This window comes from Anas platyrhynchos, chromosome 9, assembly GCF_047663525.1.
Source record: "Anas platyrhynchos isolate ZD024472 breed Pekin duck chromosome 9, IASCAAS_PekinDuck_T2T, whole genome shotgun sequence".
Taxonomy (NCBI): Eukaryota; Metazoa; Chordata; class Aves; order Anseriformes; family Anatidae; genus Anas; species Anas platyrhynchos.
Window position 1 is genome coordinate 13,401,465 of NC_092595.1, and position 24,001 is coordinate 13,425,465.

Below are 24,001 nucleotides of genomic sequence, written 5' to 3' on the forward strand. Positions count from 1 at the left end.
CAGACCTCTGCTTTGTTCCTGATTAACCAGCACTGTAAGTTACAAGCCTGCATTATATCACGAAGCCTTACAGCCTCTGAGTATGGGATCTTCATCAATAGTTTTCACTTAATGGCTGTGCTCATGGATTTTATGCATCTAACTGCTTACTGACAAAGGCCTTCCTGCAAGTCCAGCTTTCAATCCATGAGTAGTCTCCACTGATTGATGCAGAACGAAGCACAGCTGGGGAGGATTTCGGGAAGGAGAAACAGGGTCAGCTGGAAATGCTTTCTGGACCAGGTCTCTGGCAGTGGGGTGGCCAAAGACCGGGTTTCACACGTGCAAAGAAATGCAGTCTGCTTTGTTCGTAGCTCTAGATCAAGTTTTGTAGTTCCGTTTGATACATTCTTTGTAAACAGGATGGACTCCAGCATCCTGATGGCACGACTACCCCCTTGTGTCTTTCACAAGTGATTCTTCACAAATCCTGCTGCTGTAGCTTCCACTCTTCCCTTTGAGAGCAGTGGCACTGAGCCGCAGGCTTTGATTGCTTAACAAATCCAGACTGGGCTGTTAATCATCCAATAATTTCTGATGGTTTTGTGTCTTACCTTTTCACATGGATCATATATTGCTCTTTGCAAAATGAAAACTAATAAAACTTTATTTTTTTTTCCAAGCAACTTGCTGTGTTTGCACCACAAACACAGAGAGCTGTCATTAGAGTTTCAGAGATGTTTTTGAGAAACGGATTAATCATTATTGCCGAGCATAACTGTCTACGTGGAGGCTATTCATTTTTTATAATTATTCTCGTGCCAAGGCAAGATCCAACTGGGAGCTTGTAACTATATGTAAAACTATACAGACAGTGGAATATCTTGCACGCCTCAGGAATTAATGGACTTCTTGTTTGGACACCGAAACAAAAGATCAGGGAAAGCAATTCACTTTGAGATAAATAGATCTCTTTTTTTTTTTTTTTTTTTTTCAATTATTTTTTTCCCTGTGGAAAAGGGAGGTGCATCTAAAATGCAATCAATAAAGAACAGCCCCAACCCCCATTTTAAAAATTAATTTTAAACTCATTTTAAAATCTTTTCTCATTAATTGTTCTTTAATAATGCAATTAGAAAGTACAAGATTGAAGGGTTTATTAAATGTCTGCAGAAAATATTTTTGCGTTTCTGAGAAGAAGCATTTAATTTCAAGCCAGTAGAACAACAGAGCTTAGTTGGTGGTTTTTCTACCCGCTTGCTTTGGCGGAGGCATTTCTGTGCACTGGTGCAAGGTGCCAGCACTTCATTTTCCCCTTGCTGCTGTTGCCTTTTTCAAGCACAACTTTCACAGCAGCTGGATTTGCGCGTGAAGTTGTTTCTCTTCCTCCTGCAAATCACTGCAGAGTGGGTTCAAACCTCACTTCTGGTTCAGATTTTAAGAGGAAGTTTTTAACCGGGGAGTACCGTTTAATTAATGATAACAAACTTAGGAGGCTCTTCAGCTGCTGTGTAAAAATGTTGTGTTCGCTGCCACGTGAAGGCCTCGTGTAGGATGATGTTTGCACTCATTTCCAGCCTTATATTCCTTGGACCTGAATACTGACGGTGCCTACAGCAGTCCTCGCCGCTTTCCAGCTGCCTCAGCTTGTCTCTGTGTGTGATCCACAGCTTACTGCAGCATGTGGAGAGGCTTGGAAGGGTTTCAGCCTGACGTGTTACGTTAGCCATGTCCCGTTAACAGAGCCCGGTAGAGGGCTGCTGAGGGGGCGCAGCGGGCAGCTCGGCCTGGGGGCTGCCTGCTGAGGGCACGCTGCCTGCCCCGGCCCAGCCTGCTTCAGCCACAGAACGAGCCGTTGCTCATCACCAGGGTCTTTGTGCTGGCCTCACCATCATGTTCAAAAGAGAAGCCAAGTATCCAACAGTGATGCATTATAGGCTTGCTGAGTTTTTCCTCGTACTGCAAACCCAGCCCCAATACTTGTTTGTGGGCTGTTTCTAGTGACTAATGTCTGTTTCTTGCTCTGCCAGCCGCAGCAGTACCAGCCCAGCCCGCCTCTTTACAAAGTTCTGTAGGATACCTCAAAGATGAATGATGCTATAGACAGCTGAGGCTTTTTCAGATCCTATTGTAAATGTTGAAATGTCACATGTACCCTATTTTTTTTAAACATTGTTACATCATTTATTCTTCCGTGTATTATTTGTTTTTTTCCTTCGTCCTTGCTATTAATCATCATCATATTTTTAGCACATAGATAACAAGTGGTGCTTTGTAGCTGATGGCTGTGCCACAACAAACTGCCTGCTATTTTCTCATTCCTTTTGTCTTGTGTTCAAAATGACTTTGGTTCTCTGTGTTCTTCAATACCATACGCATCTAAAAAGAGAGAGGGAGACTTCCCGTCTTTTCTTTTGCTGATTTGAGCAGGAAAACAGTCAGTCCTCATGTTGTGTTTTTTTTTTTTTTTTTTCTCCAGATATCTGTAGCCTTTCCTTGTGGCCAAGCAGGGGCAAGTACATATTTCCCTGGCTGTGTGGTGCCAGCTCCAGCATGTGTGGTGTGCAGAAGCTCTGTTGAAAAAAATACAGAGTTCAGGGCAGCTGTTGAGGTGGAGGCAACAACTCTGTCTGCCAGGCCCATGGCAACCACCAGAAGCTATCAGCTCCTTTTTTAACCAAGGATGGTCACACGTGAGCTCTGAAGTACTTCGTGTGGCACCTTAAATCCACAGAAAAAAAGGACATGCTGCTCAATGGGTCCAAACCCTTGCTGTCAGCCTTGCTGTGAAAACTGCTGCGGCCATGCAGTTAGGTGCTCATGTGTCTTCCCTGTGGAGCATTCATTAAAAGGCTCCTTGTAAGGCCTCCTGCGGACTATTGGGGATTCATCTCTCCTTAGCCATGCCAGCCTAGCTGGTGGGTATGTCCTGACCATGGCAAGCGTCTCCTTAGCCTTGTGCTGGGAGTGCAGCCATGAATTCTGCATTCATTCCAAGGTAGCGAGAGTGCCAAGAAGAAAGTTGTAGTGAGCCCCTGTACCCAGAGTATTCCAGCAATGCAGCTGGTGACAGGCTGATCGGATCAGTGTGCCTTTATTCCTGTTGTTAGGAGCTGTGGAGGATCAAGAAGGACGAAGGATGCAGTGCGTGGGTGATTGTGGGAGAGCTGCATTTGATTCCTTGCTCATTAATACCCTCCAGGTATAATACAAAGTTGTTCAGGCCTAGATGATCAATGGGAACTAGATAGAACAGGGTCCTTTTAGGATCTCTGCTGACGGTTCCATAAATTCATCCTCTAAATGTAAATAGAAAATAATACCATGTTCTTCCTCCACAGGTTACTTGTGATGATATGTACAAGCAAAAAGTCAGGTGCACGTGGGCATTATGTAGATGAGGGCTGCGTTGAGTCCCTGTACTGGGTCTGGCATAATTGATCTGTTACGTTTGGCATAATGCTGTGTTAGGGTTACTTCTTTCTGTGTTACGTTACTCGGTCTATTTATTTTTCTGCTTACAGTAGTCTGCCTCTCTGAACTAAAAAGTGAAAGCCGTGTATTTGTGACCATACGTGTATATGTATGATGGCAAGGGCATTTGAGTTTGCCTATTAGTGAGTCTCGTGATCTGCTTTGTGTTCCTCTACTTTGGAATTTTATACTAAGGATTTTTACTGTATTTAACACAAAAGCATTGGAGCTCTTGTAGGGGGTGTAAAGAAGGGGAATCTGTGCAAAAAAAAAGTCCAAACTCTACAGAAAAATCCCACTAAACTGGTTAATCCTTCTGCTTACTATCATCCATCTTACAAGTGGTTATCAAAAAGGGGGTCATGTTTCACATGGATTGAACTGGATTTGTTTATGGCAAAAGCCTTTGTGGCACATTGATTTTCATGAGGAGGGCATTTACAGCAGGGAAATAGGATTCCCTGTCCTCTTTTTCCTTCATAGGTATTCTTCCACCCACTGCTTTGTGGAGTATGTGTTTAGATGTTGTCCCCAACAACCCCAACAATTTGGTCCTTGATGTAGTTAATCCCACAGTAAACTTGTGTTGAATTTGTGTTGCTGTTTTTAGAAACAGAGTATAAAATCATGAAGGCAGGATTGTGACCTTACTGCAAAATCAAGTAGAAGAGAAGCTAAGTTGTGGAAGGGAACAGTTTTAACCAGACATAAGTCTTCAACAGCATTAGCAGAAGAATTGAACAGTATAGGTCAAGTAAATTGATTTTTGTATAAATATTCTCTTTTTCAAATTCGTGATGACAGGAAAATCTTTTTACATTTGACCTCTCTTCCAGTGCAGTTATTTTTGTGAGAAGTACCAGACAAGCAAGGAAAACAATGCTTTGTATTTAACGACAAAAACATGAATTGAGGCAGCTCAGTTTCCCACATTACTCCTGAGCTTTTCAGCCTTGACCTAGGTGAACACTTTTCTTGGGCAAGTGCTGAGACCCTTTGATCTCCAGATTTAAACCATACTTGCCCTCTGCTATCACTAGTTTTTTCTGCAGTATTTTCAAGAGGGATCAAAATGATGATTTTTGCTAGAATACCGAACTACTGCACTGACCTTTTAGTTAGATATAAGCTAGCAACAGTTTAAACTTCTGCCTCCCTAAACTGTTTGCAAACCATGAAGGTGGCACTGAAAAAGTGTGTGTTCACAACAGACCCCGTGATACTGGTATGGCAGAGGATTTGGTGCGTCCCTAAGGAATTCTAGCAACAAGGGTGCCTTTGGGATAACTGTAATTAAGCTAAGACTGATCTGGTGCCCATAGCTCTCACCCACTGACAGCAATACATGCTGAGATCATTTTGTCAGTTGGTGTTTTGCTGTTTAGGGAACAATAAATGTTGATTGTCCTCATCTGTGCCAGTTAGGCAGTTGCAGAAGGGGAAGGAGTTGGATGAAATCTATAAATCTGCCGGTGAGCTGTACAGGTAGCTCTTAGAGTTTCTGCAATAAAATACTTCTTCCTCTGTGCAGAATAAAGCTTTGGTGCTTTGGAATGATGAATTCAGCTGTCTTGCTGGTGGAGAAGATTAAGCAAAAGTGAAGGAGCTTAAAAACTATGAGTCAGGAGATTTGGAAGTCTTCAGTGGTCTGATCTTTTTCTATACAGTACGAAGGCCTCTTATTTACTTACCTAAAATGTAGTGCTGCCATCTTAATCACAACATTTTTAACCTGGAAATACAAAAGGATTGGAAGTGTGACCTCACACTCCTGCAGGCCAGAAGGGACCAGTTATTCTTCCATCCCATCTGTGGCTAAAGAGCCAAACACCTGCTACGGGGGAATTAAGACCAGGTCAGAAAGACCTGATCAAGAAGAGTAAGTCTCACCTGCCCTGTATCAGGTCTCTGAAGACATGCTTAGAGGAGAGTATGGGTCTGCACAACCCAAATGCCTCCTTCACATGAGGTAGGAAGGGAAAGGATTGCAGCTGGGGATAGGTTTGAAGGTAGATGTAAGGTCTGATAGGCACTGGGTTTAACATTTAATGACTTGGCTGCCTCAGCAAGGGTGGGTCCCTCCGGGTCCCTCCCAGGGACAGAGGTGCTCCTAGGTCAAACCTAGCCTCACGATTACTTCCTTTTTGTTTTTGCTGCTGTGAGTAAGAGTTGTACAGGTTTAAAGCTAAAACACCTTCTCTCTAGTAGTGACATACCTGATCTACTCCCTGTGTCCACTAAGTACCAGCTAAATGCCGTTTCTGTGCCAGCTTTGGCAGCAGCTGCCGGCTTTGCTGATGCTGCAATAGAGGCAGGCAGTGAGGGAGATGGGGAGGTAGGCAGAGAGCCACCAGAAAGAGCAGCCTGAGGAGGTGCTTCAGGCTGGCATAGGAGAGAAGAACGGGGTTTAGAAAGTAAACAAAGCTGGCTCCACGTTGGCTTAATCAGCAGGGCAGGTAAAGGGATGTGGAAGTAGACACGGGGAGCACGGTTGCAGCAATCATTAAAAACAAAGACGAGAAACTTGAAATTGCGGCAGTGATTGTCAGCAGCAGCAGCCACACTGCCCTGCTGGCTCAGCAGCAGCTCGGGCCATGGAAGCAGGCGGCCACGTGCCACGTGCTGCCGCGGGAGGGCTGCCAGCCGCCAGGAGCTGCAGGGCTGCTGAGGGCAGGGGGCTCCAGCCCAGCCTGCTGGGGTCAGAGATCAGGCCCCGCGCTGCCTTCACCCAGAGCTGCAGCTTGTGTGTTCGTTATCGTCAGCCGTTCATTAATCTGCCATGTGTATCTAAGTGTATTTGGAGAAACTGACTCCTGAGGAAAGCTGGAATTTTGACCTCTTAGCATTAATGTCTTTTTGTTATGTTTTGTTTTGCTTTGCTTTTAATGAGCCACAGGCAAGGTCTTCTCCCTGTGACATCTGTCTGATACTGTACAAATTAGGATGTTCCCCTTTTTGCTTCCTAAAAAAATCTGTGATCAGATCATAAAATATCCTATTGTATACTAGGATATGTCAAGCCTGATATTTAAGTATCAGAACCCGGATTTTTCCATAAAGGGAATTGGATCTTTGCCACCTTTGCCTGCCAAAAGACCCATCAACCAAATATTATGTTATGAGCTCCTGCTTGATTCTCATTCTTTCTCTGCTGCCATGAGGTTTATTGCTAGTCTGCTTTTATTTTTATTTTTTTTTCAAAGAGTTCAAGTCCTCTCCTCTCTCAAGACTGTATTTTCTTTTATGCTGAGTCAGTCTGGTTTTCCATGAGTCTTCCATCTCTCAAGTTAAAAAGTTAGGCAGTCGTGCTCCCGTGTGCTTTCTGCAGAATCAGGTTCTCTGTCAAGATTTAGCTCCAGTCTCCTGCTTGTACTTCAAGAATGCTCTCCCCTGGCCCAGGAGTTAGTGAAAAAAAATTTTTCAGCTTTACTTTTTCTGCTAGGAATGGTCAAAGATGTTATTTTGATAACTGTGTACTGTTTGTTTGTTGTGCTATTTTCTGTTCTGTTTCTCAAATTCATTTAATGGGGATTGATCTCTATGCTGCCAGTTCCTAATTAGCTTATCACCTTTTGGTTTTCTATCATTATCATGGCTTATTTTTGCTTTGATGAGTAAAGAATGACATTTGCATGTCCTGTAAAGGTTATTCCACTTTAAGCTGAAGAGCCTTCCTATCTGATGTTAGTCCAGAAAAGTACTTATTTCCCTTCCCTCAATGCAATAAAGGCTGTCCAGTTAACTTCTACAAAGTTCTTTGGTGCTTTCAGTGTGCCTTGAAGGTAGTGTTAACTTTTTGTATATGTAGGAAAAGAAAGTAGGCTGTTTCACCTACAATCTGTAATAACTTCTCTACAGCACTTTCCAGGCATTTTACATGTGTTCTTTGCAACTCAGCATGCTTCTGGAAAACCTGATGAAACCATGTTTTATTGGTAAGATCTTTTACATGTACACTCACTCCATCATCAAGTTGCTCTTCACTGTGATTTTCCATGTGTTCATGGGGTTGCATCATGTAGTCATCTGAAACCCTAGTAACTTCTTTTTGTACCTGCAGTCTTAAAATTGCCCTTATAATCCCGAGTGCAGGAGGTCTTCTGTTTGTCGTGTAGAAGAAATATAAATGCTCTTCGGCTTTGTGATTTTTTTGGGGGAATTAGCCCATTAGCAAACAGCATTTGTCTCATCATTTCCCATAATTACTAATAAACAAGATTATTTATGAAACTTCCACTGAAGCCCATTAGAATAGTTCTGGCAGAGGGGATATTCACATCGTGTCAGTTCTGCTTCACAAAATCTTCAGGGCAGCTAAGCTCATTATGTGCTAGATTTGAGCTTTCTTGTAGTCTGTTGGCAGTTACTTAATCGTTTCAAAATGAACCCTTTATGTAGGTATTTTTAAACAGATAAATCTTTTTCTTGGAAAATATTTTTCTAGTTGTGTTCAGTTGATCATTAAGAACACAAGAAATGTTTTCTTTGTGCACAAAGGGTCTAATTCTCATGTGATGTATCCACGTTTTACACTAGTATAACTCCACTGACATCAGTAGAATTCCTCCTGCTGTACACTGGCGTAAATTATGTTTTTTTCTTCCCTTAAAAGCAAGCAAACAAGCCCCACTAATTTTCAGGTTAGCCAGCAAGTTGACAGATGTGACTTCCAACAGTCATCCAGAAGCCTCCAGTGCTGCATGCCAAGGCTTGGAAAAATCTGGAGCTATGAAAGAGTTCCCAGAATGGCCCCTTACACAGTGCACACTCAGGACGTTAATTGTTAGAGAAGGCTTTTGTCAGCTGCTCAGTGGAATCGAGCTCCCCTTCCTGTAGCTCTGCAATGAGCAGAGGCCTTACAGAAACCATTTTTATAAACAAGGAGTATATCAATTTAATGGTGCTGGTTGCAGGAGGACCTAACGTATCACACTAACTGAATGAACGTTATAGTCATGAAATCTTCAAAGATTTAATTCTATAAAGTGCTTACACACTGATATTCAAGATGGTTAGGTAGAAATGAGCTGAACTATAAGACAAATAAAAAAAAAAAAACTGCAAACTTTTTTTTTAGCCCCTCCTGGCTGCTGGTTACCTGACAGTAAATTTATTAAGGTGTATTTCTTTCTAAATAAAGTGTTTAATTTCTTGTGACTACTTAGAGCAAGATGATGTAGTTCTTCGAGAACAGTGTCAAGGACTGACCATTCCTTTCTTGGAGACCTCTCAGCCAAGGTGTTCAATGACCATAATCCAGGTTTTCTAAACTGTGACAGAAATGACAAGTACAATAAAGGCATTTTTCCAAGGAGAGCCGCTTGGGAAGCTAGCTGCTCAGAGGTGAACCACTGCCTATCTGCCTGTTGGTCACTTTTAATGACAAGGATGGAAAGAGCTGGCCGGGGCAGCAGCAGACTCAGCACATGGGACAGCTTGGGGATAGCTGGCTCAAAGGCTGGCGCTTCTTCCAGGAGAACTGGGTTTAAGCAACAAGAAAACGATGGGAAAATGGCATTTTCTTTGCTTCCTTGAAATTAATTGTTGAGTCACATATAACTCCAATGACCAGACAGGGGGTCTAAACATATAAAGGTGTATGTTCTGCATGTCTTTTCCTTTTGTGAAGAAGTGTGGGCAAAAGAGCTGATCGGATCAGAGCTGATAATCTCAATGCATCATTTCAAGCTCATTCTTCAAGCATGTAGTTTTTTTTTGTCACTGCTTTTACTGGTCATTTCTGCTTGCTTTGAACTGGGAGAAAATCGTTCCTTGCAGAGCCCTGTAGGTCAGAATGTCGCATGCACACAAGAAAGGTTCAAAAATTACAAACTTGGAGACACAACAGCCTGGTGTAGATATGCAGTGGATTCACGTAATTGAATTTCAGGCAAACCATTCCAGCCCAAGGGTCAAATTATGAATAAATATAAGACAAAACACACCATCTGGTGAACCATGCCTAATGTAACTGAATTAATTGTTCAGTGGATCTCAAGGCCGGTTAAATAGCTTATCCATATTTCTCATTGCTTCTACTAAATGACACATTCAAAGCTCTTTCCTCCCTTCTCCCCCTCTAACCCTTTAACCTCTGAGTCATTTAGTGGTGGTGGGTGGTGTCTGCTCTGACAGTGTGTTGAGTATGTTGCAGAAATAAACAGGCTACTTCAGAATTTTTTTAGCAAATAAGAGCCTGTAGTGAATGACTGACTCTCAGACATATGGGCCTGAAAAGACATAATTTAAATTCATTATAGTTATTATTCGCATAGTGCTAGCTACTTCTGGGTGGTTTTACAGGCAACATATATCTCTAGAATAGTTTCCTGTTTAAGAATTTATGCACAAAGATGAAAAAAAGCAGAGCTGGATGTGAAATGGTTGTTGTAAAGTCTAGCTTTGTTTCAATAGTTTTATGATTTTGTTGATTATAAAATCAGTGGCTTGCTTTCTTCAGACTTTGCTCGCTTTAGCAGGCTGCTGGACAGCTGTTGATTTTTTAGAAGGCTGAAAAAATACATTTTTAATCGGTGGAACAGTCTGCAGGTTTTTAATGTGATTTTCTGCTGTGTGGAGCAGGTTTCGGGGGGTACAGAATATATTCAACTTTCGTATAGAAAATAGGACAGTCACATTTTTACAACTCCAAAGAAATAAATGGCATAATGTGAGTTTCAGACCAGTACTCTTAGTCACTACTTGTTTGAGCTTACCAGTATGTCTCAGAAAGGTGTTGTGTTGCCGTTTCAGCCTTGGTGATCACAGCAGAATTATTCAAGCAGTGCTAACAAAACTGGTGAAAAAATGTATGCCAGATTTTGGAAAATACTTGTTCTAAGATTTCTTTCTTGGTGATATATAGTGCATAATTATATCCAAAAAATGTGGTCAGCAAGTGAGAAAGAACTCAGCAAATGTATCATTCATTTTGTAGCCAGTGTATTTTATTCTTTATATATTTATATTTATGTATTTTATATGGAAGCTCTGTAGGACAAACTATTTCATCAAGAGCAATTTCTTTCCTGTAGACATGTTCACAGAAATTCATGGATTCTTCTGAACAGAGTGTGAGGCCAGGATTTTCAGGTTTGCCTTGTGATGTTAGATGTTCAGTTTCTCCCACAATTAAATAAGAATCACGATGACTGTCAAGCAGCTATGTTGGGCCAAATACACAGAGGAAAGAGAGCTAAAATTAGCAGAATTACACTCAGCTGAAGATCAGGGCATCCTGAATTTCCAGTATAGATTATTCAGAAATTTTCCGTGCCTGGTGCAGAGCACACGATGTTTGGTGTGGCGCCTTGCTCTCTAATCCCTGGGGTGAGTACGTACGCTGGAGCTGACTTCATTCCGGAAAAGGACAGGCCATTAGCCACTGCATCAAAGCACCGGGGTGCCTAGTGGCACAGCAGAGGGTAATAGCACCCCAAGGAAAGTGGAGTAATGGAAGCAGTCTCCCAGCTGGAGGTTGATCAATAATATTTGGAGAAGCTCCGATAAGAGCTTTATCAGACACTTTTATCCAGACTGGTGTTGTGTACTGTCAGGAGCAGGGGAGGAAGTGGTGTGAAAACAGCACCCTGTTCCTTGGGCTATTGTGGCTAAATACAGCTGCTAGTTAGATCTATCCCTAATGCCGCTCCTGCAGTGGTTTGCCTGGAACTGGAAGTCCTTTCCATTTTGGATGTTGTTTTTAAAGTATTGAACTATTTAAGAAGGTCTATTTGTCTTTGAGAGAATCCTGTGCCTTAATCCCTTCTCTTATTAGAAATTAAAAAGAACACAATGTTTCAGAACAGCATCTGGTTTTATTTAAAAAAATGTTTAGACTCAAGTTTCTTAATTTATCTATATTTATTTAGAAAATAAAAATGTGTATCTTCAGTTGAAATGCAATCCCATGTGTACATAGCATTTCACTTTTCACCCTTTTGTAAACCTGCAAGCAGCTATGTTAGCTGAGATATAAAATAATTGAAATTGTTCTTCTGAAATACTGTAAAGTGTGGTTTGAGGGGTGTGTTTATTTGCTTTTTAAAGCATCATAGCTTTACCCAAATGATTAGTGGTATGACATTGGCGTGAATCTTAAAGGTATGGAAGAGAATTCAACCGGTATGTGCTGTCCTTGGGCTCTAATGTAATGGCTACTTTCAGGACTGTTGCAGGGACAATATTTTTATATCATTCCTGACCGTTCCTACTGACATTTCTGGGTCTAGTATGAATAAAGTACTAGAGCAGTAACCAGAGTTAACAATTCTGTACTACAATATTTCAGTTAAATTGCAGGTTATTAAATAAAGCAAGCCAATTCCTGCTCCTACTTAATGTACATTTCCAGTAATTCAGGATCTGATGTCAACAAAAAAAATGCTTTAGATAGTGCAAAGAAGTGAAATAATCAGATTATCTTTCGAGAAATGTATAGTGTTTATTCCAAACTATTTTGACGTGCTGCAGCACTGGTAGGAAGATTCACTGCCTGCAAGGTAGTAGTTCGGGTCAGATGGGTATGAATGATGTCTTTTCCTAGTGCAGTCTTGGTTCCTGGCTGTGATAGACTGGAGGAATTTCTCCATTCTCACTGGCTGGGTGATTCCTCTTCAGTTCTGTGCCCTGGCCCTTCTAAAGAATTGTAGCCCATCTCCTCTGAATCTCACTATTTTTCAGTTCATCTCAGTCTTTCTGAGCTTGGTTTTGTTACAGAAGTGATCACTCAGTAGTAAGAACACACAAGGCTAGCAGAGCCAGTGGGTTATTAGAAGGAAACTCAAGAGTTGGTTATGCTTTGCACTGCAAGTAGGTCTTTTGCCTCTCTTCACATCATTTGGTGAAGAGGTTACATCTATGTCCCTTTGCCAAAGGTCTGTAGTTAGTTTTCTGGGCATCGCCAGCCATGCAGGTCACATTGCAGGCCACTGCCAGGCCAGCTCTGATGTCCTGGAGCCTTGTGTTAGCAGCTGGATGTTCAGTGGCTGCCATGCTGAAGCTGTGCTAGACTGAGGGGATGGGAAATGATGCACAATTCACATAATTCATGCATGCTTTCTCTGACATCTGAAATTTTGGTAATCAACGTCATAAATCTAATTGCAAGCAATTTGGACAGTGGAATTATCTGTGCGTAATTTATGCATATCTCTAGAGCTTTAAAGGCAAAGTCCTTAAGCACAGATGGAACTTGAAGCATATGAGTATCCCCTTTGTCTTGGTGGACTGTAGACTCATTCATAGAAAATGGTTCCATTTTCTTGATAAAATGTGTATAAAAGAGGGTATGTATTTAGCAACAGCAATGTAAGTGGGTTCACTGAGACTGCCTTTCCATATTTTGGGTCCCATGGAGGACTCTGGCATTAATGCTGCTGCTGGCTCTGAATCATTCATGTTTATGCAGGCTCCATGCCGTGCTGTAGGTTTGTAATACCACATAGAGGCATTTTATGGGGTCTTGTGAGTCACAAGGTGGGAAAAAAAAGAGTATGATTTGCCAAAGAAACAATACAAACAAACAATAATAATAATAACAGCAATAATAACAACACCAGCAACAGAGGAAAAGCAATTCTGAGTTCTATATTCAGAAATGTAATTACTAAAGCTTCTAGAGAACTTCTAACTTCAGCCAGGGTTTGAATGGAGACCAGTCAAGAGTATGAAAAGGTAAACCCTTGCTTTTTGCTCATGTTTTTGAGCTTCTGATTAGGCACAGCAATGCGCTCAGGGAATCACTGAACAGACTGGTGGGGACTCATTAATCCGAATTCCTTCTGTACTGCAATAGGATGATCTCAAAAAGCTGTTTCACTTGTTCCTGTACACCTGCAGGGGTAACCATGTATTGTCACCTAATTCACAACAATGAGTATTCAGCCTGTAGTCTGATCTGCGAGTACAGGTAAAGCTAAAGGTGTGCTAAGGTGGAGCCATTTCCTCTGTTGTCCAAATGAACCCTTAAGGGGGTTGATTCAGTCCGTACCTCCCTTGCCTTAGCTGGGTTGTTCCTTTGGACATTGCTCCCACTGCTTGAGTCTACTTATAAGATCAGAAGCTGGCCATTGTTTTGCACATGCCATTGCATTGTGAAATTTTATACTTCTGGATTATTTTACATTTCTGAGTTACACATCAAGAAAACTTATAACATTACCTTTAAAAGGTTCCATGAACATAAACCTATAACCTAGTGAAATACATTTTCCTTAATGTTTGTCCTTTTCTCATTGCTGTCCAGCTATTAGTGAAAAATACATTGTTTGTTTGTTTGTTTGTTTTTTCTTGTTTGTTTGTTTTTCAATTCTTTGTTAAAACCTTTTATTTCTTTCCTGAGAGGAGTGAACTTTATTCAGTTTACTGAAAAGGTGGACCTGGCTCAGTTCTTTCTCTTTTTCAACAACATCTTCAACAGCAGTATACTGTAATATGCTTTGCCAGCAGTTTGCATTAAATTCGTTGTTCATCCTAGGTGAAATTAGGATGGAAACAAAAATACATTTGGAGATCTACCTCTCTCCCTGCTGGAGAAAAAAGAAAGAACTTGGACACTTTTTCATCTTGGAAGTGCTGTCCTCAGCTTCAACACAAATTGGTCTTAATGAAGAATTAACTGATGGAACACCTGGGCTATTGAAAATTTGTAGATATGATTGAAGTGATAGATTTAGCAGGATGTTTCTCTTGGCCTTTGTTTAAAGGAGCTCAGCTGATTCCTGCCTGAGTTTGGTAAAGATGCCAGTGCAGCATCTTAACGGGCTCCTCCCAGGCATGTGTGACAGTCTAAGGCAGCTGGGTTTGGGAACAGGCTCTTTTCCAGTTTCTTACTGGTTGTGCAAATATCTGTGATCTGCCTTGTGACAAATGAGTGCCAAACTAATGATGGTGGTTACACAGAGCCCTCAAAAACTTGACTCACCAAAAAAAAAAAAAAAAAAAAGTTGCTCTGTATCTCTCTTGTATTTTCAGGGCTCTGTGGGTGGCTTGAATTTCAGTCACACTTGAATAGATCGACTCTCTAGTCAACATGTAGAAGCTTCCAGGAAGCACTGGGTTCAGTGTACATGTGGAGATGACATCACCTCCTCAAGTGTGTTAAAGACATGCTCAGAAGTAGAGGCCAAGCTTGGATCGCCCTGGAATTTTATCCATCAGAGTACATGGATGGAAGCCCAGACCAATTTGGTTTTTACGCTGCAGTGTATTGGATACTGACAGTAACTAACAGTCAGCACTCAGTGAGAGAAGATTGCTGATAACAGAGAGGTCGTTATGTTGTGAGAACAGCTGCTGCTCCTCAAATGAAGCAAGACTTGGCTAGACAGAATTCCTGCACATGGATACTTTATGAGGAGGTTGATAATATGGATAAGGCATGGTGAAGGCCACTGGTACAATAACAGATGCTGCTTTACAGTGTGTCCAGGGAGTTTGATTTTAAACTGTATAGCAAGAAAAGTCCAATCTCAGTCTTTCATTAAGAATTTCTTCCAAATCAGGCTGCCATTTTACTGGATTTTACTTCGATGTCATGATACTTAGTTTATTTCTTAAGTCCCCTGCGTTTCTGTGATTATGGAAGAAAGATTTTTTGGAAGCTATCAGCACTTCTTGTTTCATGAATGAACTTGAGAATGGTGGTTATAAGGTTCAAATGTTAAATTATGAATGAAAGGAACCTCTGTGCTTTATAAAATTGATGTTTGTTTGTGAATTGAAAAGTCTGAAGTGATGATACTACAAGAAACTGATTTTATTCTGGTTTGGTGTATTTAAAACCATAAATAATTACTACAAATTTCTATTAACGTTTATAGAATATTTACTTTTGTATGTTCCCTTCAATGTGATTTTTGATTCTGATGGATGTGGTTCCAGTCACTGATGTTTTCTTCTTCTTTTTTTCAGTTACACCAGCAGAGTTGTTTCCAGTGGACTGAAGGCACAAATTAATAATCCAGAACTGAAAGTCAGAGGACTAGACCCCCTCATCAGTAATTTAATTGATAAACTTCAGCACTTTAATCAAGTAAGTAACTTTTAGAGATACCAGCATTTTATCACTGGGTCTGATGGCAGAGCTGAAGCTAGAAACACGAAGTGGTTCTGCTTCCCGTGTTACGCGTCCCGAGAATCAGAGCCTTGAAAGAGTCATGGGGTCGGCCTGCTGCTAAAGGCATCCAGAGATTTTGTTGTGCCAGCTGGATTATGAACTCTAACGAGAGAAATTTATTTTTCTGGAAGTTGCTCTGATTCCTCTGTGTTGTCCCATAGTGGTTGATTAACTGTCCTGTGGGCTGGTGTGCCAGAGACATAGAGCACCACTGTTCACATCAAGCTTGTGCCTAGGGTCAAGGTGTGTGAGGGTGTTTTGGAGTCCCATGGTATCGCTGTGTTGGAGGAGTATTGTGCTGTTTGTGCAGGTTCCTGGTCATCAGTGGTGTAGGTACAAACAGATGAAAAGACAGAATGGGTCTATAACCATGTGGTAACTGAACTGCACAGAATGCTCAAGTCAGGACCGAAGGCACTCCAGGATGAATCAATTGTACCCCTTTGAAAACATTTCCTTAAGCCTTATTCTCAGGCCCTCCAGCCCCAAAGGAAAGATACCTACCAATGAGTTTGTCAGATGCAAGATTAATCTGTCTGCCTCTATCAACTGTTTGTGTTTTCCCAGATGCACTTGCAGTCCTAGTAGTAGTTCTGCAGCCTTTCAAAGCCAACTGTATGATTCTGTGCTCTTACTGCTTCAGCACACCTCTTAGTTCCTATGGTAGTGCTAGTCCAAGTGAGCTGGAGCTAACAGATTTAACAGAGATTGATTTTCATTTAATGTAGGCATGTTTTCTTGTCAACTTGGAAGAATGCTTACAACAGAGTGTTCACTGTCAGATGTGTTTGCACATTAGTCTGCTCGTAATCCTTCACCATTAAAGAGTGATGGAGCATGGGGATATAAACTGCTTGTAGAAAACAACTGGAAGATTAAAGTCCACCTTTGTGGGTGGGATGAGGAAGAAGAAAAATAATCTGCACAGGTAAAATGGGAAGATGAATTGCTTAGTCAGGATGCAGGAATTTCTTAAGACTGTGTCTGTGACAGGGAGTCATGGTTTGATCTCTTATTTGCTCCTGGAAAAGTACAGCCCTCCCTTACCTCTCATCAACAATGGTGATAAATCCATAATCTTAACTAGCAATTAGCATTTTTGTTAAATCTGGCTTGACTCTTGTGTTCTGTGGGCTACAGTTTAAGGATTTTTGTATCACGCTGTTTGATTTAACTTGCCATGGGGGATTATAGCAACCAGTGTGATGCAGTACTTGGTATTACAGTGAAATAGACATTATGTGGTCAGATTGATGAAAAGGATAATTTATTATTTATCTGCCTTTGCATGCTATCAAACAGAGTGTTAATTTACTTTATAAGTTTTAGATATATCCATCTGTGTAATCGTCCTCTATAAACACTGACAATAGGAAATAGCAATAGATTAAATTAAAAGTAGCTGTGTATCGGAAATTCTATTCCTTTGTAGGAAAAAAAAACCTGAACAATCTTATAAGGAACTGCATACCATTTTTCTTAAGTTACATACATTTGAAAAATATCTTCAAAGACCACTTTTTAGTTAGAAAAACAAAATCCAATTCTTCCTAGCTCTTCATATAAGTTGGAAGGGTTGCTTTGTGTTACTTTTAATTCTGTTTTAGGAGAATATCATCCCTAAGTAAATGTAACTCCCATCAGATTGAGGTGCTTAGCAATAATGGATTCCAAGGGTGAAGGATTAAACAGAATACTGATTATTGCCCTAAGATCGTTCGTTTTAAGTACTTGGAATAATATAAATTCCTTTGATCATAATTTTAGTAAGATTTCTTCAGAGATCAAAGCATCAAAGAAGTTGCTAAATATCTAAGGCTTTCACATATAACATCGAACATGTGTAGCTGTTTTCTGCTTCTTGAGTTTTCATTTCAGTTGTGATATTAATATACAAATAAAAACTGACACTGAAAAGCCGATTAAATCAGGATTTTAAAGTGTCATCAATAGTGTGTGTAGACGAAGAGAGATACAGAATCCCATTACTCATTTTATGGGCAAATTGATTTTTTTCATCAAATTATTCTTCTCTCTCTCTTTTTAAAATTTGGACGCAGTAGGTGTGGTGGAATTTAAGCGGTGATGAAATAACACGTTATCTTTGTATCTCCAGAAACATTTCAAATTTGCAATGCCACTTTTAGCAATGGTTGCGTATTTCATATGCAGAACCAGTCCTAGAGAGGCAGGAAGCCTGGAGAGCAGGGAACAAAGCATTGCACAGACTGTCCATCAGAGCTGATTTAATATGTGTAGGCCTCACTAATGTTCTGCTACTTAACTAATATTGCTGAACTACACAGAAGAAAGAATATTCTTGGATAAGAGAAAGATGTGCTGAGAGCTAAAAAGAAAAATACAATTTCTGTCTTAACAAAATAAGCTCTAGGCTTGCTGCATCCATCTGTCAGAGAGCCTGGACCTGCTGGCTCTCTGTCTGTCTCAGATTGTCTCTATTGCAGCAGTGTGCATTTTGGACTGTCGGGTTAATCATCTGCTGGATCGATTTGCTAGGTCGGGGAGTACTGTCCACTACAGCTATGTTCAGATCAACAGGATTCATTTTTCTAAAAGATGTGCCTTAGCTCAGCAATTCCAAAGCTTTTCTGGAGCAAGTTTAAGTACTGCTGTCTGTGATAGTCCCTCTTCCACATTCTGTCTCCCACTGCTGGACCCCAGCCCTTCCCCATCACCAAGCCTGCCGCCGCCGCCTTCCTCCAGTGGCAAAGTATTGATTCATTTAAATCCAAAACCAAGAGTCTTTGGTACACAGCCGGCATTCCTCTGTTAGCTCCTAATTATGACTTTATCCACAAATATAAAGGGATTAATATCTTCATTGGTCCTAAATCCTAAGGACATAGACAAAACTCAGTGATGTATTACTGTTCATATTGTTGCATCCCAACTCTAGCATGTTACGAATAATCCCAATGCTTGTCTTCCCCCATTTTTGACTTTGATTTAGGCTGAAGTGCCAATTTATTGGAGATTACAGTAGTTTCTCATTTTTTTTCATGTGGGTCTTAAATCCTCACCACATACTATTTTTAAAACAAAATGATTATGCAAATAGCAGGCTATTTCATAACCTTTTTGCAAAGCCATAAGAAAGGTGAATTTCAGTGAATACTACTCAACAATTACTGTTATTTGCACCCCTGTCAGATAAGGTTTTTGAAGGGTTTATTGTGGCTGCTGACTCACATGTCAATAGAATTACTGAGTTACAATTTACAGTAATTTTTACTTATAATAATGCAAAAAAAAAAATTAAAAAAAAATCAAGTGAAGTCCTAGGTTGATTTTGAAGAACTAGAAGCTAAAATAATATCTTTTCCTCACCTTTTTTTTGTGTTTGTGTGTGAGTAGAGTAGATGTGAACTACAACTGATAATAAACATGAAATCCCACATTGTCCCTTTTTGGAGTACTACTTCTTGCCACATAATCACACTTAAATATGTTTTAGTGTTTTCCTTCAGCATAATGCTTTTCACAGTTCAAACACAAGAGGTTTGGAGGCTAAGGTTAAAAATCCCAAAGGATCAATTACATTGAAAGCAAAGAGCATGTTAGGGAAAGGGGAAAAAGCTTTGACTATAACTTAACTAGCAAAGTTGCGTGGACACTCTCAAAGGATTATAATACAAGTATTGTACAAGTTTAACTTATTTGTCTTTTGTCAGTCTAAATCTGATCTGAACAGATTTTTAGAATACAGTGTGTTTTGGTATTGTCGGTCAGAGATGGATGCTTAGGGCATGGCTGTAATTCAGTGCAGTATCCTAGAGTTTAAAATGAAAGTGATGCCAAATCAAATCTTCCTGAATCTGGACCCATATATTCTTTTTTTTTTTTTTTCTTCCGACTGAAGTCACATGAATCTGCCAGCTGAACATAGAAACACATATATCAAGAATTCCTTTTAGATTTGTATACAAAGGATGCCATCATAGCAAAGTTCCAAACAACACTGAGATGTTTCTTATCAATAATAAGAGCTAGCCATAATTTAATCTTGAATGTGAATTTAATCGGGTTAGACAATAGAGAATAATCCTATAAATCATTTAACTACTACTTAATTTAAATGTGTATATATTTTTTCAGACATCTATAAAATTTATTACATTATAGACTTTTTATATGAGATTTAAGTGGAGACACATTGGTTTGATTTTTATCCAAACTTGTAGATGACTTGGAAGAACAGACTTGCAGTCTGTTCTTCATTTCATCCAATGAAAACATAGAAAGAAGGTAGACATCTTAGATTGCTGCTATATTGCTTCTAGTACTTGGGATTTAAACAGCCCCAATAGGCTGAAAATATTACTGCTGGCTCCCATGCACATAGCAAAACCTTCAAAGACACGTGTTTCTTACCAAATAAAACAGCTTTTCTAGAAATGCCTTATGTCGGAATTTCCAAAACAGGTCCTCTTTTTCCGTCCAAAGCATTTGGAGACTTTGGACGTTTGTTTGGGATTTCAGATGTTCCATATTACATGTACTTTTGAAAGTAGGAAGCAAGACATCTGAAAATCCTAGAGAGATTCATCCTTTCTTTGTTGGCTAACCAAGCAGCCTGTGTGTGTGATTTGGAAGGCAGTAGTTAATGTAGATGCACAGATTGGTAGAAAAAGACACACTGAAAGATTGGGCCAGTCCGAGATGTGTAGGGTGTACAGTGCAATACTAAGTTGTGCACACGTTTCAGGATTCATTGCTGCAGGTATTTCTGTGATGGATACCCCATACAGAACTACGGGAGGGGTAAGGCTGTGATGCCAGAGGCATGCCATCATGGCCTGTTGGAGATGCCGCCCAGCTGACCCCACGCCTGATATTACATTTTGCAAATTATGTACGACTCACATCTCTGCTCAGCTGGGTGGAAATGGTCCTTGGCACAGCAGAGACCATTGATTGTTCAGTGCAGGTTTTTGTGTGGTCTGGGTGATAGAAATCTCAAAGATCAGTTACACCTCTGCTTGCCCGCGGTTTACGTGTGAGATTTTCTTTGAGGCAAACACCTCTGCAGCTGTGTTGGTCCTTTGTGAATTCACTTCCCTGTAAAGGCAGTAACAGACCTTATATTCTTCATTTCCAAATGCAAACAGCAGAAGTGATAACTGCATTAATACAATAGTCATCGCTTGATTAGTAAATAGCCGCAAAAAAGGGCACATATTTCAGGAAAATAAAGATAGAATTAATGGAACTCCAAGCAATTAGGTGTAAAGTCTTATGATGCCAGGAAAGAACAATTGGGCTGTTTATTTTTTTATTTCCCATTCTCTGCCATATAAAAATTGTTCACCCATATCTTGAGATAAACTATCAACTCAAATTATTTCATCAGTTATACAGAGTTGTTTCTCATCTCTCCCTTTTTTTTTCTAAATGTTCATGCTTATTAGATTCACGGGCTGTTTTTCTTCTTCCCTGCTAAGGATCAGACATCTCTCTGCTTCCAGATATAGATGCTGAATGCCCAGCTCTGAGATAAGTTATGATCTTTTTCATAATCCATATGCAATGAAACAACTCATGCCAATGCTTGAAAATATCCAGCTTACTCAAAGACTGAGTATAATCCTTCTCTCTGCCTTCTGTATGGTTTTCCATCTCTTAGGAAATATCCATGTATATATGTAACATACGCTGTACAAAAATATTGGAGATATCAGATTTCATCATGTCTCTGATTAAAGCAAGGAAAGATACATAAATGCTGTCAGCCTGGGAAAAGTAAACAAAAATCATGTAGCAATTTAGTATTCTCTTGTTTCTTTAAAGAGCTGGCAGATTTCTGTCATATATAGTTCTTAGCAAGTCATCTGGAAGTTCCAAGCTTTTCCCTTTTGTAACGTTTTTACATAGACTTGTCAATCACAGTTGAGACAAAGCATTGCCTGACTGTTGGGGGATTCTTTTGTTACCAAGAAAAATCGAAATCAATAAGAGCCATCTTTGCAAAGCAGTGTATCATAGAGCAGTGCATTGGGATATAGTAGCATGTAGCAGAGAACGTGGTACTGGGGATGCTTCACTAAGAAATGTTTCTTGCAATAAAAGCTGTAGATCTCAGGCAATTAAGCAAGATGAAGTTGCTGATTGCTTGGGAGCATTTATCTGTCAGGGCTGCCATCAGAAGGAGTAAAATTTAGAAGAAATATATTCAAGTAGTGTGCTGGGGCATCTGACATCTCAAAACTGTATGCTGGTCTTAGATTTCTGCAAACTGCTATTGCTTTGAGACCATAAATTTGTGCCTTTGCTCATTTCTGACTCTGGCAACCCAGGTGAGGTGCTGGGAGAGCATCCCTGTGGAGTGGGCATGCAGGGAGCAAGGGCAAGCTGGTAGCTGCAGGCAGCTCAGCTGTGCTCCTCCCGGAAACGCACAGACGTGGCCATGGGGTTACAAAAAAGTACTCAGGTCGTCTTTGTCTGGGAACCTTGAGAGGCAGATAAAACAGCCGGTATTAATAATAGGGTCATCAGGCTTTGCACCTGGGCTGTGGGAACTCTGAGCTCACGGCCTGGCAGCTCCAGTCCCTTGGCGGCGTGAGAGTGGCTTTGCTTTGTCGTATGCCCTTAGGCGTTAAAGGGAGAAGGAGTTTGGCAGCTCTAACTTTGGTTCTGCTGTGGCTTTAAAACCGCTGTCAAAATCAGATGTTTGCCTGTGATTCAGAATGGAGGGACTTGTGAAAAGCCCACCACCGGAGCACTGTTTCACAGGGGGCATATGTTAACATTGCCATTTAGTGCTTACTGAGGTGTACGTTACCCCCAGCTGAAATCAGTGTGCCTGCTGGCCCCTGGTCTGTGGGTAGTTTGTTTCTGTTTAATACAGGGACTTGAAATATTATTAAATAGTCTTAATTAGGGTCAAGGAAAGACTTTTTAGTATTAGAAACAGCATTGAGACTTCAATACAGACAGAAATCATGTAAAATACTGGCTCAAGTAAACCAAAATGGAACATTTTAAAATAAGAAATGTTTTAAAATAAATCTGAATCTCTATGTAAATCCAGCATATCTTATTATATGCTAGAAAATATATAATGCTAAAATGCCCGTTTATTATTCATGTGTTGTGTCTCAGAGTATGCAGTACTATTTGTCTTGCAAGCATTTTCAGAAATTATTTGCCCAGATGGGCCATTGTATGTGTTTTGTTTTGCTCATTGTGGGAAATTAGTCTTAATAAATCAAAATCACATATTGAGTCACAGTTGAGACTTGAGCCAAGTGGGGGAAGAGGGAGGGGAGAGCTACTGTTTCAATCTATAACTGAGCCAAAACATTTCACATACAGGAAAACATATTTTGAAAAGAATAATATGTATTTATTTTTTTTTTTTAATAACAAAAAATCCCCAGAATCTGTCCTTTGGTTTGAGTGCTCTTTTGTATCTGCAGCTAATGAGCAAAACCCAAGCTGATGTCTGCTCTCTCGGGTGAGCTGAGAAGTGCTTGGGATCCTCAGGTGTAATATCTGGGAGCAAGGAGGAGGCTTGAGTCTCGCTGGGGTCTGCCCTGCTGGTGGTGGGATGCGGTGCAGCATCACGAGGCCAGGAGAGAGCTGGTGTGGGCACCCAGAGCCAGTGGGGTTTGGGGCTGCTGCCCTTGTCCCCTGCGTGCGTGGGACCCGGTTCACCAAGGGAAATGAGAAAAGCTTGCTTCCTAGCCAGTGGTGCTGGTTGCACCTGGGGACAAAGTAGATCAACTGGGAAGTGTAGCAGTGATCGCATGCATAAAGCTGTTTTTTCCTTCTCCACTCACGTTGGGGCAGCAGCAAGATACCTCTGCATCCTCTGCAGTGTGCCCCCAAGAGAAGCATCCATGGGACCTCTAAGAAGACGTGGTCAGCCCGGGGGGCTCGGGAGGGCTGCCAGAGGTGAGGGGAGAGGCAGCAAAAGAAGAAACATCTCCATTATTAATGAAAGTTCTGTGGCTCCTTGCCTCCCCAAGAGAAACCAGGGCCACTTCGCTCTCCTCGTGTTCAAGTACTAAAGGGAGGGGATAGGTAGCAAAAGACAATGTAAGAGAAAAAGCTGAAAACTAGTCAAATTCCGCTTGTAAAGCTCTAGTGGATCTGTACTGATTGTAACAAGTGGATAAATGTTTATGCTAGTAAAGTATACTGCTACTTCCCAGCTGAGGCAAGCAGCCTGTTTCCAGCAGTAATTTGGGTTGCATTGCAGCCCGAGTTGGTAAATTCAGAACTGAGAAGGTCCAGATGAGGTGTCTCTCTGAGAGGTTGTTCAGTGGATGTAGTGGCTGATGCTGCTCACCAAGCGGGACCTTGGCCGCCCTTGGTGCTGGCTCGGGGCAAGCAGCCCCCCGCTACTGCTGCTGCCCAGCCGGGCTGCCCCAGCTGCTCCCAGGCGTTTGCTGCCCAAGGCAGTGTCAG

At 40.9% G+C, this 24,001-nt stretch overlaps 1 protein-coding gene across 4 annotated transcripts in view; it reads left to right on the plus strand.

Moving 5' to 3' along the window:
• Positions 1-24,001, plus strand: part of LOC101803486 (glypican-5) — a 414,617-nt gene that overhangs the window by 250,624 nt on the left and 139,992 nt on the right. For all 4 annotated transcript variants that reach the window (XM_021268756.4, XM_038183389.2, XM_027464054.3 and 1 more), the window contains one exon: positions 15,367-15,487. In XM_021268756.4, the coding sequence (XP_021124431.1) occupies positions 15,367-15,487 (121 nt within the window). The remainder of the gene's footprint in view (positions 1-15,366; positions 15,488-24,001) is intronic.